Genomic DNA, 27,363 nt, shown 5'->3' with positions numbered 1-27,363 from the left:
CTTCACTTCCTGCTGCTGCACTGACAGGAACAGACCGGGCCTTCCAGTCGGTGCTGCTGGGTCATGTCTGGATGCTTGTGGTGTGTGTGTGTGTGTGTGTGTGTGTGTGTGTGTGTGTGTGTGTGTGTGTGTGTGTGTGTGTGCCCAGCCCCAAATACCACACGCACCAGTGACTGAGCAAGCCTTTATTATAAGAAGAGGAAGCAGGGAATTAGTTCACAACAACACCTCGATTTACCATCTTGTTTATTATGTCACTATGTATATTTGTTACACATATGTACGAGTGTATACAGTGTAGTGTATTCACATGTTATGTTACACACATGTACTAGAAATAACAAAATGATCAAGGTGCAAAGATTCCAGAGAAGGTAATGACATCATCCTGATCAGCTCATATGTGTGTTTGTGTGTGTGTGTGTGTGTGTGTGTGTGTGTGTGTGTGTAATATTATACTTTCATGAATGTAGAAACAACTTCTGACCACTGCTAATACAAACCATTAAAAGCTACCCCAGTGATAGATTGAACAAAGCACATGGTCATCAGATTTAAAACTTATTTACTTGTATACACACTAGAAATAATAACATTATCAAGTTGCCGACATTAAAAATCCAGAAACATTTGTGTTAGCATCATAACCAGTGCACACACACACACACACACACACACACATATACATGTGTATACATACATACAGATATGCATGTATACTGAAAATAATTACTAAACATTGTAAAATTATCAAGCTGTAAAGATTAAGAGTCCAGAGAAAAGGGTGTAATTTTCATCTGCACATGAATGCACATGTGTATTTATATGTATATAAGTATAAACATACAGTAAATACAAATATGTATGCATTAACTTGAAATAATATACTAGAAATGACAAAGTATCAAGCTGCATCATGCTGCAAAGATTAAAAATCCAGAGAAAGTAGTGTCATCGTCTTCATCAGCAAAGAGCCCATTGAATAACTCTCCTCCAGCCACCTGCAGCCACACTCTATCCCCCACCTCAAGGTGCAGCACAGCGCCCCCTGCTGCCTGGTCCTCGCTGTTCTGGTAGTTGTCCGTGGTGTGGATGATCTTTAGTCCATTCTTCATGAGAACCACCTTCACGTTCCTGGAGAAGACGGTGATGTGGTAGGTGAAGTAGTAGGCGCCTGCTGCGGAGCACGTGAATCTTCCTGTTTGTGGATCGTAGTGATTCTGTCGGTTGTAAATGATCTTGTCAAACCGGATCGGTGCATTGGCTGCTGGGAGTTTAGTCAGTGCTGTGAGTCCCACAGAGAAGGCGCTTTTAGAGATAACAAGTTCTTCTCCCTTGTCTCCCCTATCACCCTTCTCTCCTCGATTCCCCCTTTCCCCACGATAACCGATGCTGCCTTTGTGACCTGGGATACCAATTTCCCCTTTTGGGCCTGGCCTGCCCGGGGGTCCCAGTGGTCCCTGAAAGCCTCTGTCACCTTGAAGACCAATTTCCCCCTTTTGACCCTCAGGTCCAAGAGCCCCCAAATCACCTTTAGGTCCCTGAGGTCCAGGCAGCCCAAGCTCCCCTTTATTTCCTTTCAAGCCTAAGGGTCCGGAGACTCCTTGAGGCCCCATTTTCCCAGGAGGGCCCCGCTCTCCATTATCCCCCCTTTTTCCTTTGAGCCCTGCTGGGCCAACGGCACCTGTAAATGACAACCAGACAATAAACCCTTCTGTCCTTTTATACTGTGAAAAGGCATATATATATATATATATATAGTGTTGAATACATTATGTTCCCAGAAAAAAAGATAAACGGACGTACAGCAGTTAGAAATCAAGTAATGATTTAACACAGGTTAGTTTAAAGACCTATTTATATTTTGTTGTTTTTTGTTCTCAAGGTACATACCAAGCTCCCCTTTGTCGCCCTTGGCACCATTACTGCCTGCTGGACCAGTTGAACCGACTTCACCTTTTCATGCATGGTTGATAAATAATAATATTGTTACAAAATGTGAAGTTGAAGTTGCAAGAGGATGTGGACATAGTCAAGTTCTACAGGAGAAATTGTGTCTTCTAAACATACCTCTATCACCCTTTTCACCGCTTAATCCATCTCGCCCATCTCTGCCGGGTGTGCCGTTGTGCCCGGGGTCCCCCGGTATTCCAGGGTATCCACAAACGCAGCCTTTAGTTTGGGCTTCCTCCAGTGCAGCACACCAGACCACCAACAGAAGGAGCAAAAGAGCAACCCGAAAAATCACCTGCAACATTGTCTTGGATACGCCTGGCCCAAAAAAACGCAAGTATCCCACAATGCAAAAAACTCAAAGTTCAAGCAAGTGCGTAATAAGCCTCATAACCATGTGTCCTAATCACACGCAGCAATGAATCTGCAAATTTTCTTCCAACAGGCAGAGTCGAGATGAGCAGAGTGGAACAAAAGACAACCAAAGAACATACTGTACATGAGACAGACGAGAACTTTGGACAAAAGGGACGTCTGTTCTCTCACAGCCTGTTCACTGGTCTGTGTTTCTAGCTTACTTATTGTGTCCGTCAGTTAGACATCTCATGTGCTCCTCTGCACACTAGGCTAATAATAAGCTGACTCGAAGTGCACGTGAGGGCCAGACACGCAGAAGGTCACAGAGTGTCACATGTACGGCCTTCCTATAGAGTGAAGACATCTATTTTCAACAGAGGACTTTTCTGGATACTTCACAGCTCAAAGCACTTTTACGGCATATGTCTCATTCACACACACATTCACCCACTGATGGGTCAGGAGCAGTAAGGGGTTCAGTGTCTTGCTTAAGGGCACACTCTTCAACACACTCTGGAGGAGCCAGGGACTGAATGAGGAACCGTTATGATCACCAGACAAAAAAAAAAGATAGATAGATTTCAGTTCCCTTAATGTGCCCATTTTTTTTCCGTCAAGATCCATGAATTATTCCACCGGGAAAATGGTGAAAATATAGAAAAACGCTGCATCTTACAATTCCTAGATCCGCATCCCTGATCCGGGTTCTCTCCCGACCCATACTGCACCTTTTATCCAATTTCGTGGAAGTCCGATCGGTTGATTTTGCGTAGTCTTGTTTACAAACAAACAAATAAACAAACCCATAAATGGACAGGGGTGAAAACAAAACCTCTTTGGCAGTGGTAATAAAATTGGCATTAGGAATCCACACCTGAGAATAATAGAAGCTGAATTTAAACAACAGCATTGTAATTGGATCTCTTAAGTAATTGGATGCCAATAACAATATGAGAAGTTAATTCATGCATGCTTTTCTCATATGTGCTCTTTGAAATGCCAACAGTCGGTAACATCCGACCCCATAAACTGGATCACTGACATCAAATGTGACCTTTAGTGGTCCAAAGCTCAGCCCATCGTCACTGGAGTGGCTTAGACAAACACTGGTGCTCACCCTCTCCCCTCAGATGTTATCTCGACGCTGGATCCATGAGTTAATGATCAAAGCATTTAAATTGCTTTAGAAAAAGAAAAAAAATTGAGATGCACAGTCATTCCCAGATAGATCGTGAGGTAGTTCAACAGATGCTAGATCAGCTATTAAACAGTTAGGATTTAATATCTCACTCAAGGTTACTCAGCAAGCCGGACGTTTTCTGGCAGGCAGGCTTGAATCAGGCCTGTCTGGTAGATGAACCATCATCATTATGCCACACTGCTGCAACTTTATTAGATTGTGCACAGTGAGGAGAGAGAGAGGAGGGATGGGCACAAGGGAGGAACCGGAAAATAAAAACCAAGATAAGAAAGACAAACCACAACATAAACTGCACACCATACAACCCTGTCTACCCAGTTTGTGTGTTACACAGAAACTGATATGAGTGTGAGTATCTATTCACATACTTTATTTCTTCAATTATTCTTCTCACAAGCCTCCAGATATAAATATATTCAAAAGTATAAACATGACAATACATAAATGTGCACATTCAAGCAGCGTCTTTACCTGGCACCAGAAATGGAAACGTCGCTGTCACACATGTTGGCTACTGCACATTGATTTAAACACAAAATGGACACAGTATGGACAAAATCAAACAAACAACGGGGGTATGGCTCAGAAGGAATGAAACTCGTTTATAATTTGAGGCCAATATTATCAGGACCCAGTCACTGACGTCCCAAAACCAGGCACAACGTGAGGTTGGTTTGGTTACGGAAGAAATACCGCAACAAGTCGTCAGACCAGATCGCAGAGACATCGTCAGGCGAGAGTTTCATCAGGTTTAAGGCAAAAATAATTACACAGTCACCGACCGATGAATAATGGTAGTTTTAAATGAAGGAATATGCACATACAAATAAATAAATAAATAAATAAATAGCACACAACATGCTGTAAAAGGGGCTTACAGAATTCAGATTTAAAATACGTATAACACTGATGGCTTGTTTCATTAAAATCTACAGTTTTCTATAAGACCTAAGGGATGTTGAATGACTACGAGTTCCACATTAACCATTTGGATATAGAAAGTCAGGAAACAGTCAACAAAGCGAGGGAGGGAACAGCACATGGCACAAGGGAAGACAGCGTGAAGAAGGAGATTTACAGCATTTGACATCATTTCTTTTAGGATGTGGGTTTGAACACTGTCTGGGGAAAAGCAGCAATTCCAGGGAAGTTGAGGTCGACACGGCTACAGAGGATATAGGGAGGTTTTTTGGGGGGGCTACAACGCTTGTGGTATTAGTAGAAAATAAGGTCTCGGAAGCAGAGGAGCAGGTTAGGTAGGAAACGTTCTACATGATCTGACGGTGCATGCCGTAGCCCGTCATACCAGCTTGGGAAGCACCGCGGTTGCTACCCATCTGCAGGCCAATCAGACTCTGTCCTTGGCGCAGCTGCTCTTCAGAGAACTCTCGTCGATACGCCTGCGCTTTCCTGCACGTGTGTCAAACAGAAACAAAAATCATGTTCAAACTGTTGTGGAGAATATGATTTGCTCTCATGTTCGAGTCCTCTCTGTCTTTACCTGCGGAACCATTCTCGGTCACCTCTGTAATGACCATCGTCCTTGGTGACAGCCACGCTCCCCAGAGCCATTAGAGTCCTCTGCACTGCTGCCATGTCCTTTGCTGTGGACAGAGTAACAACATAATTATACTTTCTCACACAAACCAATACATGCCCCCCCCCAGTGATAGATGGAACAAAGCACATCATCAGATTGAAAACTGTGAGCACAGACGTGGTTTATTAGACCTCTTTACCTTCCCAGAGGTCCACAGTTTGAAAGATGTCAGTGGTCGTCACTCCATAAGCTTCCGCCGCCTGCAGGAACTGAGAGATCTTCTCCATCTGTTTGAAGGCCATCTGAGTCTCTGCAATCTTCTTGATGGGTTCCTTGCCCCTTGGATAAAGGCTGTTGATGAGTCTACACAGGATCTGGGACAAAGGAGGTGAGATAACTGGCTTGATGAAATGAAAATGGCAATGCCACCCATAACATACAGAAGAGGGTCCGGGAAAAGAATAGACTCAGTTATTTGCCATCCTTAAATGTAATTATGAATTGTTATGAAATGTTCTACTTCTACCAACGATTCAAAAACAACAGTAAGTGTGTCATGCCTCTAGAGAAGGGATAACAAATCTTCTGTTAAGTTAATTGCTGGTGCAGAAACCGACGCCTCTGGCTTGTCTGAATGATTTTTTCTCTACATGAGCGACAGCACTGCAGCACTGTGCAAGGAGCCTTTTAGAATATGGTTGTTAATTAGGTCTGATAGTGCAAAGCATTTTCAGACAGGGGTTTTCAATCACACATGCCCAGAAATTCTGGAAAGCAAAGAACAGTTTTTTTAATTCAGTTATAACGAAAACACTTTTTCCAATGGGAGTGATCATAATGGTCTATTGTTGCAGGTTTTATATCTAAAAAAATGTCTCAATGACTGTAATATCACATCCATATCATTTACTCAAGCTTTCCAAAGTTGTAGGGAACATAAACCTAGATGTGTTTTTACTTTCTGAAATTCACGGCCTCTTTAAATCTGACGGGGCTGTTATATCTATCATGTTGCAGCTTTAATAATTCAATGCTCACTTCTATTTTAAGTGCAGGTACCGCAGCTACTCACTGTGCCATCCATCAGCCATTTCTGGAAGTTCTCTTTGCCCGTCTGAGGCTTCTCCATGCTTCCTCCACACTGACCCACTATCCAGTCCACCAACTTCTGCTCCAGGTCGGAGTCGTACTTCAGGTCGATCTTCTCCTGCACCTCTCGGCTCAGGCCGTAGGTGGGCCCTCGGTTCGCCATGGCAGCTCTCGCAACACTCGCAGTATCTCTGAAGAGAACAAATGGCAAAATGAAAAAAAATTCTATAAAAAACATGGCAAATGTTGGAACAAAAACATCAGCAAACAGTTCCTATAATATATATACGCATGTTGGTATATTTCACTGTCTTATTTGTATCCTGGTTAAATTACTACAAGATAAACCTTTTTTAATACAGTTAATCTATAAATTTGTAGCCTAAGAGCTTCATCACGAACCACTTCAGTTAATGAAGAACAGCAGGTTTCCCCCAGTCTAACAGCACCCAGCAGCGCGCAGCATCTCTGGGGGCTGGAGGCTGGAAGGGTGTGGTCCCTGGCATCTGTCCCAGGCAGGGACATGCCCTCTTATTGCCATGGAAACAATCAAGCCCGTTTCCGGCACACTGAGACCCGTGATGGGCCGCATGACACGATGCTTTAAGTATGGCCTGCAGCTTTGTTGACGCAAATTAAACAATCAACTGTATCTTTTCGTCGGAATAAAAGTTAGTCCTCTTACAAAGACAGCACGCACTCCCACAATGAACACTGGGTCTATATTTAGCCTGCAGGGCACTTCAATTAAATTACGTCAGTGCTCTTTGCCGCATATAATGATTGTGTTGTCTCTGCTGCATCTGTTGTGAGGCGCAATTGTGCAAGTTAAACTAAGTACATTCAAATAAAGTCCGCCCAATCTACTGCTCCGACCCTTTCTGCAGCTTGTTAAAACACGAGGATCTCTGCGAAGGCAACTGCGTAAAAGCTGACGCTCCATCTGCGACACAGCATCGTTTGCACCGTCACATCCAATAAAGCCACGCACTGAGGAAAAGACAGCGTGCACTCACAGGAGAGGAGAGGACAGAGCGCTGGGATGAGTCCGGTTCACACAGAGTTAGTCCCGCTGGGCTGGGAAGGGCTGAGGATGCTGCACCGCTGCTGAAGCATCCATGAAGCGCGGCTGAGGCGCGTCGGGCCGGGCTGGATGAGTCTGTGTCCCAGGGAGGGGAGAGACGCTCGTTTTATATGCCTGCTCCTCCAGGAGGGGTCCCGAGGGAGAGCAGCCGGACACTGGTCACTCTGCACGCTCAGAGTCAGGCAGCGTAGAGTGGGCGTCAGGACGCACAGGCAACATGATGGGGCCCAATGAATTGAAACTATAATTTAACTTTTAGACTTAGACGTTATACACCACCTAACACTAAAGTCCCATTTAACCTCATTATAGCTAATACGTTTAGTGCCTTGCTCAATGGCACCCAGGCAGATTGGAGGTTTTATTTGGGATAGGATTTTTGGAAAATACTGTTTGTAGAGTTGTGACTACACAACATTCAGAAATGTAGGAAACTGCAAGAATGTGAGTTGCAGAAAGCTGCTTTATGTAAAACAAGTATATAAAACTAGTCTACCTGATTGGTCTTATAATGGGAACCTTTCACACACGTCGGTATCTGCATTCATATTTACCAACGTGAAAACTGTTGTTTTACAGAGTAAACAATGCAGGATGTGCATTTATGTTTTGGTAAAATAATTTTTATTTTCTCAATTGCAGTTCTACATATTTGGCTATATTTGCATTCTTTCTTTTTCATTTATAGTTATTTATTAAGCTGCAAAATATCAACAAAAAAGATTACATTTCTTTTTCATAAGGGTTTGACACCAACAGCTCAGGGATCATTGCCAAATTTTCTATCAAATATCTGTCAATATATTGATATTTTAATTTCCCAATATCTGTATCTGCCCCAAAATCCATACTGCTCATGCACTGGTAAATAATATAGCAACGGGTGAAATCACCACACTGAAAGCTTTTTCTACTCGCATTACAACCGTCATGCTGTACGAATCCATAAATCTGTGTTCTGTGATAGTTTTGACGCAAAAAAATGACAGACTCCACAGCTCAGCCGCGAGTTAAAGGTCACAGCTGCAGTTAAGCAGACCTGGGAGTTAAGTGGCTGGATTCGCCCCATTGAGCGCAGTGCGGCTGGTGGCCAATTACATGTTAATAATCAACAGTCCAGTGGCTCCATTCAGCAAGTCGCTCTGTGGCTAAAGGCCAGCAGGTATTAGGAGTCATGTAACAGAATGTCGGGCTATCACGAAAAAACCTCCCATGGCTGTAGCCTACAAGTCTGATTCTGACTCGTATACAATCATAACTCATTTGGTTGATGTGCTAATGTAACTGGCTAATTGTCTTTCTGTTCAATGTGTTGCTGTTTGGATCATTTTAAAGAAACAACCTCATAGTTATATCATTTCTCATCCTTCGTAATACAGCTTTCAATCCCTACAATGAAGTAATAAATATTTGATGCTACTTAGAACTTCAGTAAGATGTATGTCCCTTTATCTTCATTGATAAAGACAGATATTTTTTCAGTTCATGACAGTGTGCACGTTGTGGTAACAGACTGAGACCTGCACTCTAGTGTGCAGAGGTTTTATTGGCCAAAATGGGTGAAAAGTGATTTTGTTTAAAAAGGCACAGGGAAAACTAAGCATATAATTAAAGAGGGAGAGGAAACAGTTAAACAGTAAGAACAGTGGCAGAGACAACAGCAATGGCAGACCTAATAATGGCTGACTAGCACGACAGTTGATAGAACAACCTGGAACACAAACAAATGCAACCTGAAGATATAAAGGAGCAGCTAGCAGCCGTGGTGGCATGTGGAAATACCAGATGAAGTACAGGGAGAACAACAGACGGTTAAAAGGTCATATTTGGCAGAGAGACATGCCATTGTTTGGTAATTTCCTTGAGGGTTGACTTCCTGGTAAACGTCTCTTCTTAACTCAGCAACCTCTCAAGCTCGCCACTCCCCCCCCCACACATCCCTTCCTCAGACCAGAGTGGTCAGCTTGTCTATGAGATCATCAATAGTGTAGACCATGAGCTTGATGTCATCCTTCTCCTTCATGCGGTGCTGGCCATGTCGCCGCAGGATGACATCCACGTCAGGACTGAGGACGCGTTCTGCCACCTGCATGGAGATGTGCCAGGGGACGTCCTCGTCTTTGAGCCCGTGGATGAGTCGCACAGGACAGGTGATGGGGATGGGACTCTGGAGCACACAGTGATTTTCTGCCTCACGCAGAAAGTCCATGTTAAACTTGTAAACACCCTCCTCCGAGTGTTTGGTGGGCACTGTCCACTCCCCCTTCTCCTCAAACTCCTTACGTGCCTAAAGATTCCAAAGAGGACAAATCGCTCTTAGAAAACCTCCTTAAAAACTAAATGCTTTGCAAACTTTCAAACAAAACAAATATGATGTACTGTATTAAACAATATTATATATTCCTACCTCCAGAGAAAGAGAATTGAACGATGTGACAAGATGATCTGCAGCAGTGGAGATGCCCACCAGTGCTGCGGTCTTATCTGGTCTTGCAATGGCTGCCAGCAGCATGAGCCAACCACCTATACTGGAACCCACCATTATCTACGAGTAAGAAAAAACCCATTGTAAATCAAATGATTAATCAGAAACAAATAAATCATGATTTAAAACATTGCATAGAGTCAACTTCAGTTTCATGCAGTTTCATCATGGTAGTAGAAGACTAATAACATCACAGATGTGGTCATACAGTGCCACCGTCTGGGGGTATTGAGAATTATACACATTAAATACTAGCAAAGAGAGGATTTTAATTCCAGTTCAAACTAGAATGGAACTCAGTGGAGCACAAACCTCAACCAAGGCCAAATAACCCTACAAATAAAAGTCATAATGAAATTCCCCTCCCAGCAAACTCAAAATATCATACATACTTGTGATGTTTCATTTAAGAATTGGAAATGGTTTGAGTTCTGCTCTGGGAATGAAATGATTAAAGATAGACAGATGCTTGAATGAACAACTTCTTCTCGCATTATATGACAGAAGGATAAAAAGGAAGTAGTCTGCAGCATATTGACCAAACTCATAGATTTTAACGCCATAAATACATGTGATTATTTCCTGGGTTACAATGACTTGAAAGATTAAGAAAATCTATTCCTGGATTGGCCCCATTGCCTGAACGAGGACCAAACTATACTGGGTTCTTTCCTGACTAAATGCCCCATCCTCCACCATGTTTGGTGCAAATCAGTTTAGTACTTTTGGTGTAATGCTGCCGATAGATAAACAGACTTGGGTAAAAACATGATCGCTAAAGCAGAGATAATTATCCATTCAGATATCTAATGCAATTATTTTATTGATTTTCTTATCTGTACCTTTTTGACATTTTGCTGAGAGCAAAACAGGTTTTATAAAAGGTTAATTTACTGCTAATTCAATATCAATCGCTCAGTCCAGTGGTGTCGAGCTACGAGAGTCAAACATCAGAAATCTTATATTGTGTTTACAAAACAAGCATTTTTGGTTCCTCCTGTCATGATTTATAAATACCAAAGGCTGACTGTGTGTAACAGATGTTTACATCATAAAGAGTGTAATGGGAGGTAACACAGAGTAACTTGTACTGTGAGATCTACTTTCCTATATTTTAATAAAAACATCATAATCCTGTAATTTAATGTATGAATATTGATCAACTATAGTCATGTAATTGAAGCTCTGAACTGAAATCAACAGTTTACATGCTTCACCTTTTCCCCCTTAATCAGTCTGTTTAAAATACAATAATATGAAACCAAACATTTAGAAGTTGCTCACATATAAAGCTACGAAAGTGCTCATTCTCGAAAGCAAGATTTCAGACACACAGATATTGTTTGTAATGCATCTAAATCAATAACAGACAGTGTCAGACTTTTAATTCTGAGCATAGTTTTCATAACCTCATTGCTTACTTAACACCAGTACTTATGGTCTCTTAAAACTAATTACCTGTGGCCCCTCTGCTAACTCATCCAACACAAAAAGGACGTCTTTTTTCCAGGTACCAATCGTTCCTTCTGCTAGCACCCCCTCCGAGGCCCCGTGGCCCGTGTAGTCAAACCTGGGAAAACATGTATGAAACAGGCCAAGGTCATGGGTATCAGAGGGTAAAACAAGAATAAGCAATGAGAGGCCGTGGACGAGGTTCATTTCATTTTGCTTATTTAGGACATTTTGAGTACAGCACTTAACATGGGACCGAGCCTTTACTGTACATGTTTGGTATGATGAGCCATATCTTTTATATTGAACCACCTATGAGACATATCTGAATGGTTGGAAGTGTTTTTAAAAATATTGAAATTATTCAGTGATTTAATCACACAGTTGTCCAACAGAGAATTTCAAAGAATTCAATGTATTTATAGTATAAAATATAAATGTATATATTTATTTCGATCTCTCTGTTCATTTTTCAAATTGAAATTTGTATCCATATGATTAATTGCTAGTTGCATGCTGATATTATCTTATCTCTAATCATAATCCCATGTTAATTAGTAACTTTCTGCTGTTGACAGAGAGCTGCTAATCTAACTTAATCTGGTGGTAGCAAGACTTCTTCCTTCTTTTCAATCTCAGTCCACCGACCACTTATATAAAACCTAGCTTCACATATTGGCTACATGTGCTTGATCTCTCGTTCGCTCATCAGGACTGTAGGAGTGTAAATGTGGGTGTGTGGTGGGTGCATGCATTTTATTTTTGTTCTTTGCAATCCTGCGCCTCACTCTGAATCATCCGAGTTGAGTTCAGTGTGATACATGTATAGATTTTCATGATGTGTACGTACGTATTTTGTTAGATAGATAGATACGTTATTGATCCCGAGGGAAATTAAGGCATCCAGTAGCACACAAAACAAAGTTGTGCATTATAGACTAACATAGGCTTTCAAATTATGGCATAGCAGACGTAAGAGTATTTAAAAACAAGATTAAAACTTAAAAAAACAAGATAAACATAGGCAGCCTAGTGACATGGTTACATAGTCACTTTTTGTGGATATTGCTGCTGTTTCTCAGTTTTTTCTCCATTTTTGAAAGATCAACCCCCAGGATACAAACTCCCAGAGTTTGTGTGTGTGAAGCAGGTCTGTTGTTGTGTCCTGAGATTGTTGCACCTGCATTTCTCTGTGTGTGTGTCCCTCTTGTGTGTTGTGTGTAACAGTCTTACCTAAGGTACGAGTGACCCAGTGACCTACAAAACTCCTCCAGTGCCTCTGCTTTCTGTCCGTTCATGTTGGAGCCATACCCAGGGAGGAAGACCACTCCGGGGCTCTTCCCCTTCACTCTCCTGTAGGCCAGCTTTGGGAGCTCTGGTCTGGAGGCAAACTGCACTGTGGACTTGTGTCTTCTGTCTCCTGGTGGACACATGGTGGGGGGCAAAGTACCATTACTATGGGAAAACATGTTATGTAAACCCCGGCTGTGTGTGTATCTGCTGAATCAGACAACACAACTCTGCTGGATCAGAACATCACATCCCCTTTTATGAGATAAAGCCTCTTGATGCTAATTAGCTTAATAAGGCTCCTTGATGCTAATTGGGAAACAGCACATGGACACTAGGGAGGCGGTGTTACTCACATCAGACAGACATATCAATGATTATAACATATCAACACACAACTACGTGAAACCAGTGAATGACTAAATGTCTTCAAATGCGTTTAAAACCAACGCAGTCGGCGCAAAACCAGCCCACACACGCAGACGCTGCGCCGTTTCCATGCCCTACATTTTAAAGACGACGCAGTGAGCGAGCCACACCCCCTCCCCGAGCCTTTAAACGGCCTCGTGTCAAACTCCAGCTTTCGCGGACGAACCGTGTAAACATCAGAGAATGTCACCAACCTGCCAGATACTTTGAAGACGAAGCTGCGAGTCCTCCATGACTTGAAATCTGTGAAAGTCCTCTGCGCCAGCACCTCAGCGCCACCGCTGCCATACTGCCCCGAGACTTCTGAGCGAGTATCGCGAGAGCAGCGAGAGCGAGAAGTAGAAGAAGGTCCTCGTTCACCAGTGAGGCCATAAGAAGTTAAATTATATTATTACTCGTTTTATTCATGTGATACGAGGAGTAAAAATACGAGGTGAGAAATAGTAGTACAAACTGTAATACATTCTGTAGTACGTTATTCTTTAATCTATATAAAGCCGAAAGCCTCTCTGTGTTGAGTGTTTATTATAAGGGGCCTTAAAGTATTTGTCAATAGGACGTGAACAACCATTATTTTATTCTATTATATCTTATTTTATTTTATGTATTTTATGTGTATTTGCTTCCAAGTATTGTCCAGTTATTTTCTACAGTGTGAGGTATAAATATTGATATCATTCACTAACATAGCAGTACCAAAACCAAAATTAGTATTAAATTATACTAATAATGATACTTATTTTGGTATTGTCAGCATTGATCTTATTTTAAATTTTTATTTTATTTTATTTTATTTTATTTTATTTTAGTTGTAGTTGCTACTAAGTATAATCCAGCTGGGAATTTGATTCTTCATTGTAACATTTCTGGACAGTAGTGGAATAAATATTGACATCATTCACACTATCAATACCAAAGTATTGTTGTTAGTATTACAATTTATTAAAAAATAGGCTATTCATGTGTATGTATGATTTAAATATTGCAGCTAGTGATGTGGAGCAAATTGCATGTACTTTATAAGATATTGGGTAGTTAAATATAATAATAATATTATGGGTTCTTCATGTTTTGGTTTATAAATACTACTTAAAAATAAATTATCTCTATGAAATGCAGTGAAAATACTCAAGTATAGTACAAGTACCTGAAATAGAAAAGTAAGTACAAATGTAATCGGTTATTTTTCTGCTTTATTCTGTATTGTTATTCAATTTTTAGTAGACGGACCCCACGCAGCCCATAACGAACTGATGGTTGATTTCAGCATCAGTGATGGTTTGTTGAAATGTGCAGTGGGAGAACTGGGGAGGCTGTGACAGTCATGTGAAGAGCGTGTGTAACATGACTCAGAGCGTCACAAGCGGAAGGTCACGGAGCAGCAGGACGGAACGGAAGCGGGAGTAAAGAGCCGATCCGCCATTGTGGAATATGGTGAGAGATATTCCGGAGAGACGCTCGTCACTTTCAGATTGACCCGCTAATCCCCGCTCGTGGCCGGATCGCACACACGCTCGTCGACCGAGTCGCCATCGGAAGAAGCAACCCAGAAGCAGCGGATCGTCGTCGGGGAGGAAGATCGCAGCCTCGCAACGTTCGCGGAGAGAAGCCGAGAGACGAGCCCGGAGAGAGGCAGGGGGAAGCCGCGGTCAGTGTCACACACAGCGGATCAGTGTCGGTTCCTGGAGGATGTCTGCGACCACCGTCGATCAGGTTCGTGTGGGGTCGGTGCTGTGGATTAGCTAAAGCAGCAGCGGTGCCGATTGAAACTTTGCCCCCCCCCCCCCCGTCGAAAACAGTTTGATCCGGTTCGGCTCGCCGGATCAAACGGGCTAAATAAAGTCTTTGGATACGTGATAGCTTCTTTAGCCGTCATGTAGGCCAACCGTGCCGCCGACCCAGTCCAGCTTCATCCGGCTGCCAATGCGGCACCGTTTACTGGATGTCACCGCGTCTGACATCCGGTCAATAACGTGAAGCAACCTGTGAATGGCTCCAGGCTGAGGTTACCACACTGCACTGTGTGGTAATCCATGGAGGATATATCTCTGTGTCTGTGTGTGTTTCCTGTGGTGATCTGTCAATACACTCATCTCTTGTTTTGTCCATTTTTCCAGAGACCCAAAGGACAAGGAAATAAAGGTAAGGGTTTTTTTCTAAACAGAAAATATGATACCGTGCTGAAACTGTAGTCTGATAGAAACGATTTCCTGGAACCAAATATCAAGATTCAATTCAAGATTCAAGAGTTTATTGTCATATGCACAACAATTACATTTAGCAGTCGTTGGCAATGAAATGCTTGGGTCACAGGCTCTCTTCTAGCAATGCTCAGAATATTACAAGCAAAAAAAAAATAGAATAAATATAAAATAGAATATCAAAAATGGCATGTGTGGAAGTTGACTAAGACTAAAGAGGAACTAAGATAAGACTTTATGCACTTCTCCATATATGGTTTTATCTGAGTTTGTGTCAAACTCCCCACGTTGCAGTGAATAAGTACACATAACCTGCACTCGACCTCTTCAGCAGTATTTTGTATTTCCTCTACAGCTAGACAGATATCGTGATGTATATGATTGTCTTGCAGCATATTGATTTTCGCAGAATCACTGCATTGTGATATTATCGTTATCCTGGGTCATTAATTGTGTATCGTACGGTAAGTTACCCTGCGATTCCCACCCCTAGAGTTAACTGTCCTTAAATCTGTGTTTGTTTGTTTTGAAGTATGTCTACTACATAACCTATGACAATAACATTATCTATATAGTGATGACATGACCTAATGTCCTCTTTTTCCATCCATAGTGCAAAACGGATCAATGCATCAAAAGGATAGTGTGAATGATGATGATTTTGAGCCTTACTTAAGCGGCCAGACAAATCAGGTAACGGTATATCATAAGCCTCTTTTCCACTGGTCAAGAAGACCCACTAACATCTGGCTTTTGCCTGCAATGGGAATGAATTCAATTCATTTGCTGCGTCGTCCTGACGTTACACGACGTACTCGAGGAAAAAAAACAGAAAGGCAAACTACTAGTGGCAATGGGAAATAAGTCAATTGCCTTTTTTTTGTGGGTTTACCTGCATTTAAAATAAAAAAAACTAACTGCTAATGTTGGTGTAAAAGAAGAAATTGTGTAGTCTGCCCAGTGATGATCTGTATCTATCGTCAGTACTCATTTTATAATCTGATACTATCAGCAAACATAAAGCACTATTGTCTTCCCAGTTTGCTTAATTTCTTATTTTTTTTCCTTAAGCTTTCAAACACTGCAACATCCCTATGTTGTTGATTTTTGAATTGCTCCACCCATGATTCTGTATAAAACATTAACTGGTTATCCTTCTCTTCTATACAGAGTAACAACTATCCACCAATGTCTGACCCCTACATGCCGAGCTACTATGCTCCATCCATCGGTTTCCCTTACTCTCTGGGAGAGGCTGCTTGGTCCACAGCAGGAGACCCCCCCATGCCCTACCTAACTACCTATGGACAGATGAGCAATGGCGAGCCGCACTTCATCCCTGACGGCGTCTTCAGCCAGCCAGGCGCCCTGGGGAATACACCTCCCTTCCTCGGCCAGCACGGCTTCAACTTCTTCCCTGGTAATGCAGACTTTTCCACCTGGGGTACCAGTGTCTCTCAGGGACAGTCCACACAGAGCTCAGTGTACAGCAACAGCTATGGGTATGCCCCCAGCTCACTGGGCCGAGCCATAACGGACGGACAAGCAGGCTTTGGAAGTGACACCCAGCTCAGTAAGGTGCCGGTACTGAACAGCATTGAGCAGGGTATGACAGGGTTAAAACTGGGTACGGACATGGTGGCAGCTGTCACCAAAACCGTGGGCTCTCCCTTAGGAGGCACAGCAGGTATGACCAGCATGGCAGCCAATAACCTCCCTCCGTCTGTCAGCTCGTCAGTGCCTAAACCCGCCTCCTGGGCAGCCATTGCCAAGAAGCCGGCCAAGCCGCAGCCCAAGGTCAAACCCAAAGTCAACATGGGGATGGGGGGAATCGCCACCATTCCTCCACCCCCCATAAAGCACAATATGAACATTGGTACTTGGGACGATAAGGGCTCTCTGAATAAGCCCCCATTAGCTCAGAATATGATGCCCCAACAGCCTCTAGTGCAGCAACCGCTCTTAGCTCAGCCCCAGCCCTTACTGCAGAGCCCTCTGCCCCCTCAGCATCAACACCAGCCCCAGCACCAACACCAACACCACCAACAACAACACCAACATCACCAACAACATCACCAACACCAACATCACCAACAACACCAACATCACCAACACCAACACCACCAACACCAGCCCTTCCAAATCCAGTCTCTCCAGTCCCCCCAGCATCCCCAACATCCCCAGCACCCCCAGCATCCCCAGCCACTGCCCCCTGGCCCTCCTCACATGCACCTTTCCTCTCAGCATGGCCCCCCACAGCCCCTTCATCAACAACAACCCCAGCAGCCCGGCCCGCCTCCTAACCGCTGGGTGGCTCCCAGGAACCGGGGTGAGGGCTTCGGTTTTGGTGGGGGGGTCCCCCTAAGTGCCTCCCCTTGCTCGGGAGAAGTGCACCCGGTGCTGGAGAAACTCCGGGCCCTCAACAACTACAACTCCAAAGACTTTGACTGGAACTTGAAAAACGGACGTGTTTTCATAATCAAGAGCTATTCAGAAGATGACATCCACCGCTCAATCAAGTACTCTATCTGGTGCAGTACAGAACATGGCAACAAGCGCCTGGATGGTGCCTACCGCTCACTGGGCAACAAGGGGCCCCTGTACCTGTTGTTCAGTGTCAACGGCAGCGGGCACTTCTGTGGTGTGGCCGAGATGCGCTCACCGGTGGACTACAATGCCTATGCGGGCGTCTGGTCTCAGGACAAGTGGAAGGGCAAGTTCGAGGTGAAGTGGGTTTTCATCAAAGATGTGCCCAACAACCAGCTGCGACACATCCGGCTGGAGAACAATGACAACAAGCCCGTGACCAACTCCAGGGACACTCAGGAAGTGCCTCTGGAGAAGGCCAAACAAGTGCTTAAAATTATCGCCACTTACAAGCATACCACCTCAATCTTTGATGACTTTGCACATTATGAGAAACGTCAGGAAGAGGAGGAGGCTCTGAGGAAGGTGAGATAAACACACACGCAAAAAAAAAGCTTGTTCGTATGCATGAGACACGTCACTTTGTTTCGCATTAATTCAAACAGAGGCTAACTTTCACTGAGCGGCTGCTACAGGCTGCAGCCAAACCGCCGTCAGCTGATCTCCCTCCACCTGCTCTTAGACACAGATTGTAACGTCCTGTCGCTGCGTGAACGATCTGACGTAACCGGAAGTTCTCCGAGGACTTGACGTGCCACCATTACTCATGAGCAGGTTCAGGAATCACTGATTCCTCATCAGCCATCTTGTGCTGTTGAGATCGCGTTGATCTGCCCGAGTGGAGTTGGATGCATAGAGGTTTCCTGAAATAGCCCACATTCCTGGCATTCTTCCTCTCAGACAAAGGCAGATGTATGCTCTGATCTCCCTTTGAACACCGAGCCGTTCTGCTCTCCGCAGGCTCCTCATGCTTTATTAGTCTTTAACAACATAAGCCCTCGGCCTGCAAACTGGCTGCAGTGTGCCTCCGAGCTCAGCTGTTCTGAAGGGTTGATTTTTTAAAAATGTTTCCCTGCAAAAACACATTATAAAATGCATGATTACATTTGCCTGTGCACACAGTTCCAACGGGCGCACACACTGTGTAAGAGGGTAAACTGAAATATGTTGCAGTGGTAACAACAGTGGTGTAGCACAAATGTTAGTTTAAGTAGTAAAACCTCAGTGGGGAGCTTCTGCTGTGGAAAACCAGCAGCCGAGGAGAGAATAACATGTTGTCACCGCTGGAATTCAGCTGCAGCCATTCTTAGATCCACCAGTATGCTAATCTAATTGCGTTCAGAAAACCCCCATGACCTGCTCCCCGCTTCCCCCCCTTTCCTCCCACTGCTCCATTGATGCGGTATCGACTCCTCGCCGCTGACCTTGTTAATATGCGCTGGGTTACTTTCTCATAAATATTTCAAGTCAATGTTTTCAGGCTTCTGAAAACAACCTGTCAGTAGAAAGCCTGTTTCATCCGGCGCCGTGCAGCCACTGCACTGTGCAGCTTTTGTAGCCTTGACCTCCTACATGACAGCACCGGCCCGCGTGAGGCCTCACCCTCCTCCGCCTGACAAGGTTAATTGTTCTCAGTTGTTTGGGCCCGTCCTTCCCGAACTTTGAGACATGTCAAACCAGCACAGCCACCTGCGCTGCAGCACCTTCCCAAAGTGCTTTTTAAGATCACCGTGGATCCAAATGTTTGTCCAGGATTGAATTAGCATAACTATTTTGGTAATTAATACATAGAGTTGAGCTGCTTAATTCCCCTGCATGTGCTGTAATAAGCTCGTGGCACATGGGGTGAATGCCAGTCTGCTGTAATGTGTCGTACCAGTAAAGCTGGAAGTTAGTGGGTTGATCTTTATTACTGGAATATCAATTAAGTCTAAGTCCTAATATTAAGTCAGGTGTTGAAATAGAAAACATTTTTTGTTTATTTTATGAAGAAATAAATCAGTTACATTTCTTTCATTATTACACTCCGGTTGTAATACAATATATTACTTAGATACTTTAAATTGGTATGACCTGAGGTGTCATAGATTTTTCCCAGATCACTGACATGGACACTCACTCCCCAGGGAGAGAACATAGTTGAGTCTGTGTCAGCTGTGCGTGAAGATCCCCGGCTTATTTAGACGTTTTTATTTCTTCTTTAATGAGAAACCACAACACATTCTGGAATAGTTGTGATATCTTGTGATTTTTAAAATGCATTTGTTCCAGTCTTGTGTTCTTCTGTAGCCAAGTGAGGGTTGATACTACAAGTCGAGGACAGCTCAGTATTTTGGTCAGTGTGTGGAGTCGGGTCCTTAAGTCTCAGACCAACTTTTATATAGAAGATGGTCTCTAGAGAAATAGAGAAAGTGCTAAGTATCCTTGCTTCAGTGATTGATACGTTTTCCTTGTCGTGTAAATCACTATAACGAGAGAAAACTAAAGACGTACCCAAATAAATATATATGTGGTGTGTCATATACGGCAACTTGATATTTTAGTCAACATACAAGAATCAGTTGGGGTTTCCACGGTCTAAGTTTCAAGTACAAATGAAAACACTGGGGAAAGTTTGCAAACTGGTACTTTCCAAAGAAAAAGAGAAGCCAAACTGTAGAGTGACTGTTCTCGAATAGACAGAGGCCCATTTGTTTTGAGTCTCCTTTCAACAGCACATTTGTATTATTAATTCCTCTTAGTAGTTTTGGAGATGCCCACTTGGTTCCTTGAACAAATAGCAGAGATTAAAAATAAATAGTTAAAACTCACTGAAGCTTTAAGTTGAACTATTATACAGATGCTGTCAATTTATAACTAGAATTTAGTTAATTGCATATTTTGTCTGTATAAGTCAAATAACATATTGGTTGGCTGTTCAAAATATATTGCGATCTGCGTTTATGTTGGCAAATATGAAAACTTTTATTATACAGAATAAAAAATTGCAGAAAAGATTTGCACTTATGTTTACTAACGAAAAAGTTTATTTTCTCAATTCAAGCTCTATATATTAAGTTGGATTGTTATTTATGTAAAAGTTCATGGTTAAACTGTAAAATATTAATGCTCAGTTATATTTTTCTTAACTTTAAGGGTTTAAAAACAATATTTTAGGAATCATTACCACATTTAAAAATATATATATCAGCCAATATAGAGGTATTGGAAATGTTTTACTGCATCCGGGCTCTGGAAGATACTCAAAAGAGAAACATATGTTCTCGGAGATGAAGGACATTAGCAGATTCGTACAAAAGGAGACCAACACAATGAGAGCATTCTATCAATACATGTTGTTCAAGAAGTGAAATCAATACCGATTACCAACATAAATGAGTTTTGATTATCTCTGTTATCTGTTTGTGTCCCATGTCTTGTTCTGGTGCCATCCACTGATTATCTCTTCTTGGTGTGCTTTTCCCTCTCTTGCCAGGAGCGCAATAGAAATAAACAGTAACCTTCAAGCAAGCTCTCTGCTAGAACTGCAACACTAATGATGTAGGACCTTAAATTTAAAATTTGCCTAACCAGGAGGGGGAGGAGGAGAGGCTCTCGCAGTCTTTCCAGCTGAAGACGACAACGTTTCGGAACACTTGAACACGCCAATAGATGGACTCATCTGTATCCGTTGACTGGTGCATCAAACCCCGTGATCCCGTCTCACGAGAAGAAAAGAACCCACTTTGAGAACTCGTGTCTTTAAAGCACTTTCAGTCCTTCTCAACAGCCTCTACCAACACCCTTAACTCTCTAACTCTCTGTTCTTCTTTGATTTTTCTTTGTGAGCAACTAACTGACTAACCCAGAGTAGTCAGAAGATTTCACCGGGCTTAATTGTCTTTTCTTTTTTCTTTTTTAAAAATGCCTCAAATGTTTGGGATGTTTCTGAGCTTCGTTAGCTCCTGGAGAGAATTAAATATGATATGTATAAATTAATCTCGTACTTGAGTCCGTGTCCAGCCGTCTGATCGTCCTCCGACAGAGGCTGTGGATGATTGACGGGTGGGGGGGGAATTAATTGGGGAAACGGCCACAGTCATGCCAATCATAGGATGTATCCTCTCTCGACCTGCTCCCTTCCTTTCTGCATCTGTTTCTGTGTACTAAAAGATTACAGTTACGCAGCAGGTCGGCACACGTCGGCCAGTGCACATCTTTGTTATTTTTTTCTCTCTCTCTTTCTCTCTCTCTTGTGATTCTGTCATTCTGAAGTGCATTTGTCTGAGGAGAAACCTGCTGCTCTGACAGAACCAGCCGTGGCCTCCTGTGGCCCCAGTGGGTGACTGTCTCTGCTCTGATGTCGACGTACGCCACCGTACCTCCGACTCAATCAGACTGTCCGTCCTCCGCAACTCTTAACACTTTTGGGAGAACTCCCCCACACCCCCCACCCCCTCCTGCTCGGTTCCACCGGGACTCCCCCCAAAACGGCAAGATATCAACTGCAAGGATGTGACAGTTTTCTCCTCTAGGTAACTCACTAGCTAAATAAAAATTACCCATGTTTAGCGCAAATGTTGTTTTGTGGTTTTTTTCTCTTGAAATGGTTTGCATGACTTCTGGGCCTTTCACAGCAGCATCACACACAGTCACTGATGAAAACATATATATCAACTCTGCTGGAGTATGAGCAGATCTTCCCTTTAAGTAAACTTGTGTATTTACAGTTATGACACTTTCACTTTGGCACATTACCGATAGTGGTTGTGAAATGTGTTGGCACCCAGAGGCTGAGTTTGACCATAAAGTTAAAACATCAAAGCTGTTCAATAAATAGACCAGAAGATGACACCACGTCAACATGTCTGCAATGTGTGAAGCAGCCCTGACAATCTGCAGCGGGTTGGTCACAATGCAGTTTGTACCATGCAGCCACAAATACTGAAGCACACACGCTTTACTGTAAAAGCTACTGACGCTAATGGGAAAAGGTAACTAATATTAAAAATTTTAAAACAATCAGAACAATATTGGTGGGCATTTCTCAAACAGATATATGCATTAAAGGTTATTTGAATTAATAGTTACTGGGAATTGAGAAATCCTGAACTTCTCAAATATTCTGTAACTCAGATTCTGCCTGAAAGACTATTTCAGAAAGTGCAGTTTTGAAGTACTTGTTATTTAAGTCACTTTATACTCCTAGCTCAGTATTACAGGGGAAATGATTGTACTTTTTACTTCACTACACTTGACATTTAGTTACTTTTCAGATTAAGATACCACATAAAAGGCTGTTAACACGGCCTCTGACATATATATATACTATTAAAAAAATGCATTGTTGAGATTCTTTGACATGTTTCAGATGTCTGTGATCTGTTAGCAGTTCCCCCGGAGACATTTCCCCTCTCACACTATATTTTAAAAACATTTCAGATTATCAAATATATAACATAAATACAAAGATCAGAGAAGAGAACAAAAACACACAAAAAAACAGATTTGTGTGTTAGAACTTTACTTTTCTTCTTCTCTACCACAGTAAAGATCTCATGAGCCCTCAGACTGAACTTGAGACCCTTCGGAGGGGCCCACCCCCGAGGGCTGGGAACCACTGAAGTAAACTATCAATGACCAGCTTCATCTCTCACAGCTACAACAGAACAATGACATTCTGATGCATCAGTATTAACAGTTTTATGTAAAACCATATATAATAACACAGTAGGTAATAATACAGCTGTACTCTTTCTTAAGTAGGATTTTGAAGGCAGAATTTATACTTATACTACTGTTGGACTCTGTGTGACACGTCCATTGTGTATGTTTGCTGCACAGACCAGCAGGGGGCGTCCTGATCCAAACATGATTTAAATCACAATGAGGTCAAGATGATATAAATGACCTGACTGCTGCAAATAATCAATCAAATACAACTATCAAGTCCATTTTACATCTCTGGGATAAAGATAGACCCAAACCTGACGGGTATGAGGACCATCTCGTCCTTATAGTCTTTGGTCTTTGCACAAAACCTTGACGACGTCTGCATTGGAAGCTTTTAAAACATGACCCAGAACTCACTTATTTTTACTTCCACTTTGACTGACAGGGCTTTTAATAAAGAGTAACAAGAGAGAGCAACTTAATCTAAAGTGCTTTGTAAATGAAAACACATGCTATATTAATCAATACAGAATTTCAGTTGTGATCACAAACATAAGATCAAGATTTTTTTAGATCTGAATGTGCAGTTTGGGCTTTTGACAACAAAACTTCTACACTATCACAACAACTGGAAGATGTTATCAGGCTCAAATTCGGCCCCTAAATTATAAATGTACAATTATGTGACTCATCTACGTAAAAATGTTTCAGAAAATACAACTAAGAGATTTTTACACACAAATGCATCATTACAGAATATGTGGAATTTCCTGTCAGCCTAATCTAATCTAATATGCTGTTACTCAGACCAAGGAGAAATCATTATAATACAGGCCCTTTTTTTGAACATTAGAGAATGTAAACCTTATAATAGAAATAGAAATAATGACAAAACACATATTGACATTATTAAATAAATAAAACTAAGAGTTTAATAGACTTTACAGGAATGAAACTCCATCAGTAGAGAACATACAAGGCCAAGTTCTGGTACTTATAGACATTGCTTATACACATAAGATGTTCTGTGTGTGTTACATTTATTAATATGTCCTTAAATTAAAGAAAAATGAATCAAGGACATCACTTAGTTGGACATTAGCAATATACACGTGTAAACTATGTGCAAAGGTCTTTTTTATTATGATTTTTATATTCTCTGTGCACCCTTTTCTTTCAGTGTGTGTCCACCAGAGTGCGCCACCACATCATGTTCTGTCACACATCATGTCCTCATCTCCCAGGACGCACCACAAATCCCCTTTTCTCTTCTAAAGCCCCCCCCCCCCCCCCCCAACTCCTACAGACACAATTACACCAGGATGAGAAGCACTTGTTGTGCTTCCACAGCTTCTGGGGCAATTAATGCCAGCTCACCAAGCTGTGCAGTGAGAGGTGGCGAGGGAGAGGAGAGGATGTGACAGAAATCCCCCTTTATGTTTGTCGAGGAGGAGGAAAGAGCTGTAATTAAAACATTGGAGGCTCCGCATCGCGACTTCTCTCCTCTGTGTGTTCATTTGTGCATCCATCAGGTTTTTCGCAGGCGGCCTTTGAAAAGACCACACTCCTCCTGCCTCCGTTTGTCTGCGAACACAACAGACACACCAAGCAGGGAACTTGCTATTTATTCACTGCACAATGCTCCAACAATTACTAGTTGTGAGTGTGATGGTGCTGAGATGTGCAAATTCTCAAATATGCAAAGGGCTGATTTGATTGGAGGCCTCTGATGGGATGTGGAGTTTTACCTTGTTCATTTGAAAGGATGAAATAAAGCAGAATGACAACGTTTACTCTCTGTTGCTTTTAAATCATCAGACTTAGACAGAAAATATCTACATGCACTGCAAAACCATCTGTTTGCAGCAGCTTGTCCTGTGACTGGTTAATGACCTTTCTATCATTTAGTTTGCCCTCGTCCACTGTGGTCAAAGCCGTTCCAGCCAAACTTTTATCTCTCCCCACACCATCAAAAAGTGTCCTTCTGCAGAGGGATTTGCTCGAGTGAAGAAGAGAGAGAAGCGGCATCTTCTGCTTGGCGAGCTGAAATATCTTTGAAGTTTCAGTCACGCTCAAGACTCATCAACACATGGCTCAGGGCAAGGTTAGGCCGAGTCTCAGGGTTGGCACTCGCTCAGTGTTTTGAAGGTTTTCACACTCTGGGCCATGGCGTGTCACTCAGGGTCCTCACAGAAGATTAGTCCTATTGATGAGGATGTTAAGTGACGTGCTGTTGATCTTTGAATTATTCCGAATACGTGATTCTCGGCTTCTCTCATTAGTTTTAAATGTTGCCAGTGAAAATAACAGATGTGTGAGTACATACACAGAAATAAATGTCAGCTGAGTTTTGAGGTGTTACTCAGCAAGTCGGGTTAAAAATAGTCAGCTGTTTTATTTTTCATTTAAAAAAACAAGGGTAAGTCTTCTTCCTGCCCTTTCCCAAGGTGTCTCTGTTGCCATGGTTATATCATTATCTGTGAACTGAAAGTGGAGGCTGAGCATTTTGCTGAGCATGATATGATGTAGATCCGAGCTGAAAAGACTTTATTGTTCTGGGTACAATGAAAAGAAAAGGTGATCTTGCAATGTCATTTCTTTTCCTGAATGTTTTTCTGTTAATACAGGTGTCGAACAGGGACAATTATTATCACGTACAAGACATTTGTATTTATGTAGAGCTGGGCGGTTCTATTTAACATCACATTTCATGTATTTATGCTATAACTGTGTCTGTAGTTCATGCAAAAATAAAGGTTCAAAGAGCAATAGTGCAATTTGGTGTTAAAGCTGTTATTGTCTCTGATGCCCACAGGGAGGCGCCATCCTTAAAAAGGATGCAGATTTTAACCTGCCTCTTCAGAGTCTTAACATGGTTGTGAACCTTTAGTCACATTTGCTGTCTAACCAGTGACTAGTTCACAACTATTCACAAAGCACATTTAAAAAGAACAAATGTTCACCATACTGCTTTTCAAATAAATCATGGGATTATTTGACTAATGATTATTGACCATTTGCAGACAGTAAATAGGAGGATACAGATAAACTAATAAAAACATACATTATCTTGGCAAAATCATAAAACAAGTGGCATTTCACAAATAACAACAAATAATATACAGAGGAATTAAAGCCAGAGTGTGGTCAGCCATCGTTTAATTCAAATAATGAAGAGATGTCTGTTTCATGGGTTTTGGTGTTAGTAGTGTAGCGGGTGGAGGGGAGACACCAAGCGATGCCACAATCGCTATGGGGTTTTTAACTGGGTAAGTTAAACATCATCACATTTATAAGTATCACTACTATTATGTTAATTATAACAACCAGTCTGACGGAGCTTTAGGATGACAGTTACACAACCGTCCCCCCCGTCTCTCTCCCCCATCTCCCTCCGCCCACACAACCGGTCGAGGCAGATGGACGCCCACACTGAGTCTGGTTCTGCTGGAGTTTTTTCATGGCAAAGGAGCATGGCGATCACATACATTGTGATTTGGCTCTATACAAATACAATTGAATTGAGTGGAATGGAGAGCAGCGATTGGCCGTCAGATCTGAGGGCTCTGAGGCAGCAGTTCACAGATGTTACCTGGTGCTCGTCCATGTTTCACTTCGAAAAAAACAAAGAAAAGAATCTTAAAATCAATTCGGTACTTGACTGGTGAACCGTGAGGAGAGGCCGGTACAGGGGTGATGTGTGTTTTCTCTTCTTCTTATCAGTAGGGAGTCGTTGCTGCTGCATTTTGAACCTGCTGCAGGCGAGACGGCGCTGACTGACTGATTCCTACATTGAGAGAATTGCAGCAGTCGAGACAACAGGAAGTTGCCAGGGATCTAAGATGGAAGAAGCCGGCGCTGACAACTGAATTAAAGACACTGAAAACAATGAGATTTCCAGTAGTGAAGGATCCTTAACTCTCACATTTATCTTACAAATGATATAAAGAAAACACAAATAAATGGGTAGTAAATTAGAAAATAACCACATGCCAGAGGAATTTGAAATTAAAGGGACATTCCAGCAATTTAGCATTGCACATCCATGAAGTTGGTTTCCCATGATGCAGTCGAATCTTTCATTTGATTACTTACTGCTTGTAAATGTCCACCTCATGTTTGTCATATGCGCTTTATGTTTAAAAATCCAAGTCTCTGCAGATACGTAGGTTTTATTAGGCCACTTACTGATCTGGTAGAATT

General features: G+C 42.4%; 4 protein-coding genes across 6 annotated transcripts; 1 reads left to right on the top strand and 3 right to left on the bottom strand.

Moving 5' to 3' along the window:
* Positions 1-794: 794 nt before the first annotated feature.
* Positions 795-2,684, bottom strand: c1qtnf9 (C1q and TNF related 9). Its single transcript, XM_034571965.1, has 3 exons — positions 2,071-2,684; positions 1,894-1,956; positions 795-1,684 (listed from the first exon to the last, which is right to left on the bottom strand). Exons 1-3 carry the CDS (start codon positions 2,255-2,257, stop codon positions 915-917), a joined length of 1,020 nt encoding a protein of 339 aa, XP_034427856.1. The 5' UTR covers positions 2,258-2,684; the 3' UTR covers positions 795-914.
* Positions 2,685-3,864: 1,180 nt separating this feature from the next.
* On the bottom strand, positions 3,865-7,626 carry tagln3b (transgelin 3b). 2 transcript variants are annotated; one of them, XM_034572594.1, is made up of 5 exons: positions 7,157-7,626; positions 6,124-6,331; positions 5,251-5,425; positions 5,013-5,115; positions 3,865-4,921 (listed from the first exon to the last, which is right to left on the bottom strand). In XM_034572594.1, the coding sequence occupies exons 2-5, from the start codon at positions 6,301-6,303 to the stop codon at positions 4,780-4,782; spliced, it is 600 nt and encodes a 199-aa protein (XP_034428485.1). In that variant the 5' UTR covers positions 6,304-6,331; positions 7,157-7,626; the 3' UTR covers positions 3,865-4,779. The 2 variants fall into 2 exon arrangements, with proteins under 2 accessions (XP_034428485.1, XP_034428486.1); XM_034572595.1 differs by lacking the exon at positions 7,157-7,626 and adding an exon at positions 6,543-7,103.
* Positions 7,627-8,724: 1,098 nt separating this feature from the next.
* abhd10b (abhydrolase domain containing 10, depalmitoylase b) lies at positions 8,725-13,217 on the bottom strand. The gene is made up of 5 exons (XM_034572593.1): positions 13,075-13,217; positions 12,395-12,581; positions 11,168-11,279; positions 9,632-9,769; positions 8,725-9,511 (listed from the first exon to the last, which is right to left on the bottom strand). Exons 1-5 carry the CDS (start codon positions 13,166-13,168, stop codon positions 9,170-9,172), a joined length of 873 nt encoding a protein of 290 aa, XP_034428484.1. The 5' UTR covers positions 13,169-13,217; the 3' UTR covers positions 8,725-9,169.
* Positions 13,218-14,068: 851 nt separating this feature from the next.
* Positions 14,069-22,065, top strand: ythdf3 (YTH N(6)-methyladenosine RNA binding protein 3). Of its 2 annotated transcripts, none has more exons than XM_034572541.1 (5): positions 14,069-14,528; positions 14,998-15,022; positions 15,695-15,774; positions 16,252-18,033; positions 20,984-22,065. In XM_034572541.1, the coding sequence occupies exons 3-5, from the start codon at positions 15,709-15,711 to the stop codon at positions 21,005-21,007; spliced, it is 1,872 nt and encodes a 623-aa protein (XP_034428432.1). In that variant the 5' UTR covers positions 14,069-14,528; positions 14,998-15,022; positions 15,695-15,708; the 3' UTR covers positions 21,008-22,065. The 2 variants fall into 2 exon arrangements, with proteins under 2 accessions (XP_034428432.1, XP_034428431.1); XM_034572540.1 differs by having other exon boundaries at positions 14,069-14,593.
* The last annotated feature ends 5,298 nt before the right edge of the window (positions 22,066-27,363 follow it).

Source organism: Hippoglossus hippoglossus, chromosome 20 (assembly GCF_009819705.1).
Source record: "Hippoglossus hippoglossus isolate fHipHip1 chromosome 20, fHipHip1.pri, whole genome shotgun sequence".
Classification (NCBI taxonomy): domain Eukaryota; kingdom Metazoa; phylum Chordata; class Actinopteri; order Pleuronectiformes; family Pleuronectidae; genus Hippoglossus; species Hippoglossus hippoglossus.
The sequence above is the reverse complement of the archived record's forward strand: the minus strand, read 5'-3'. Positions and strand labels throughout refer to the sequence as shown.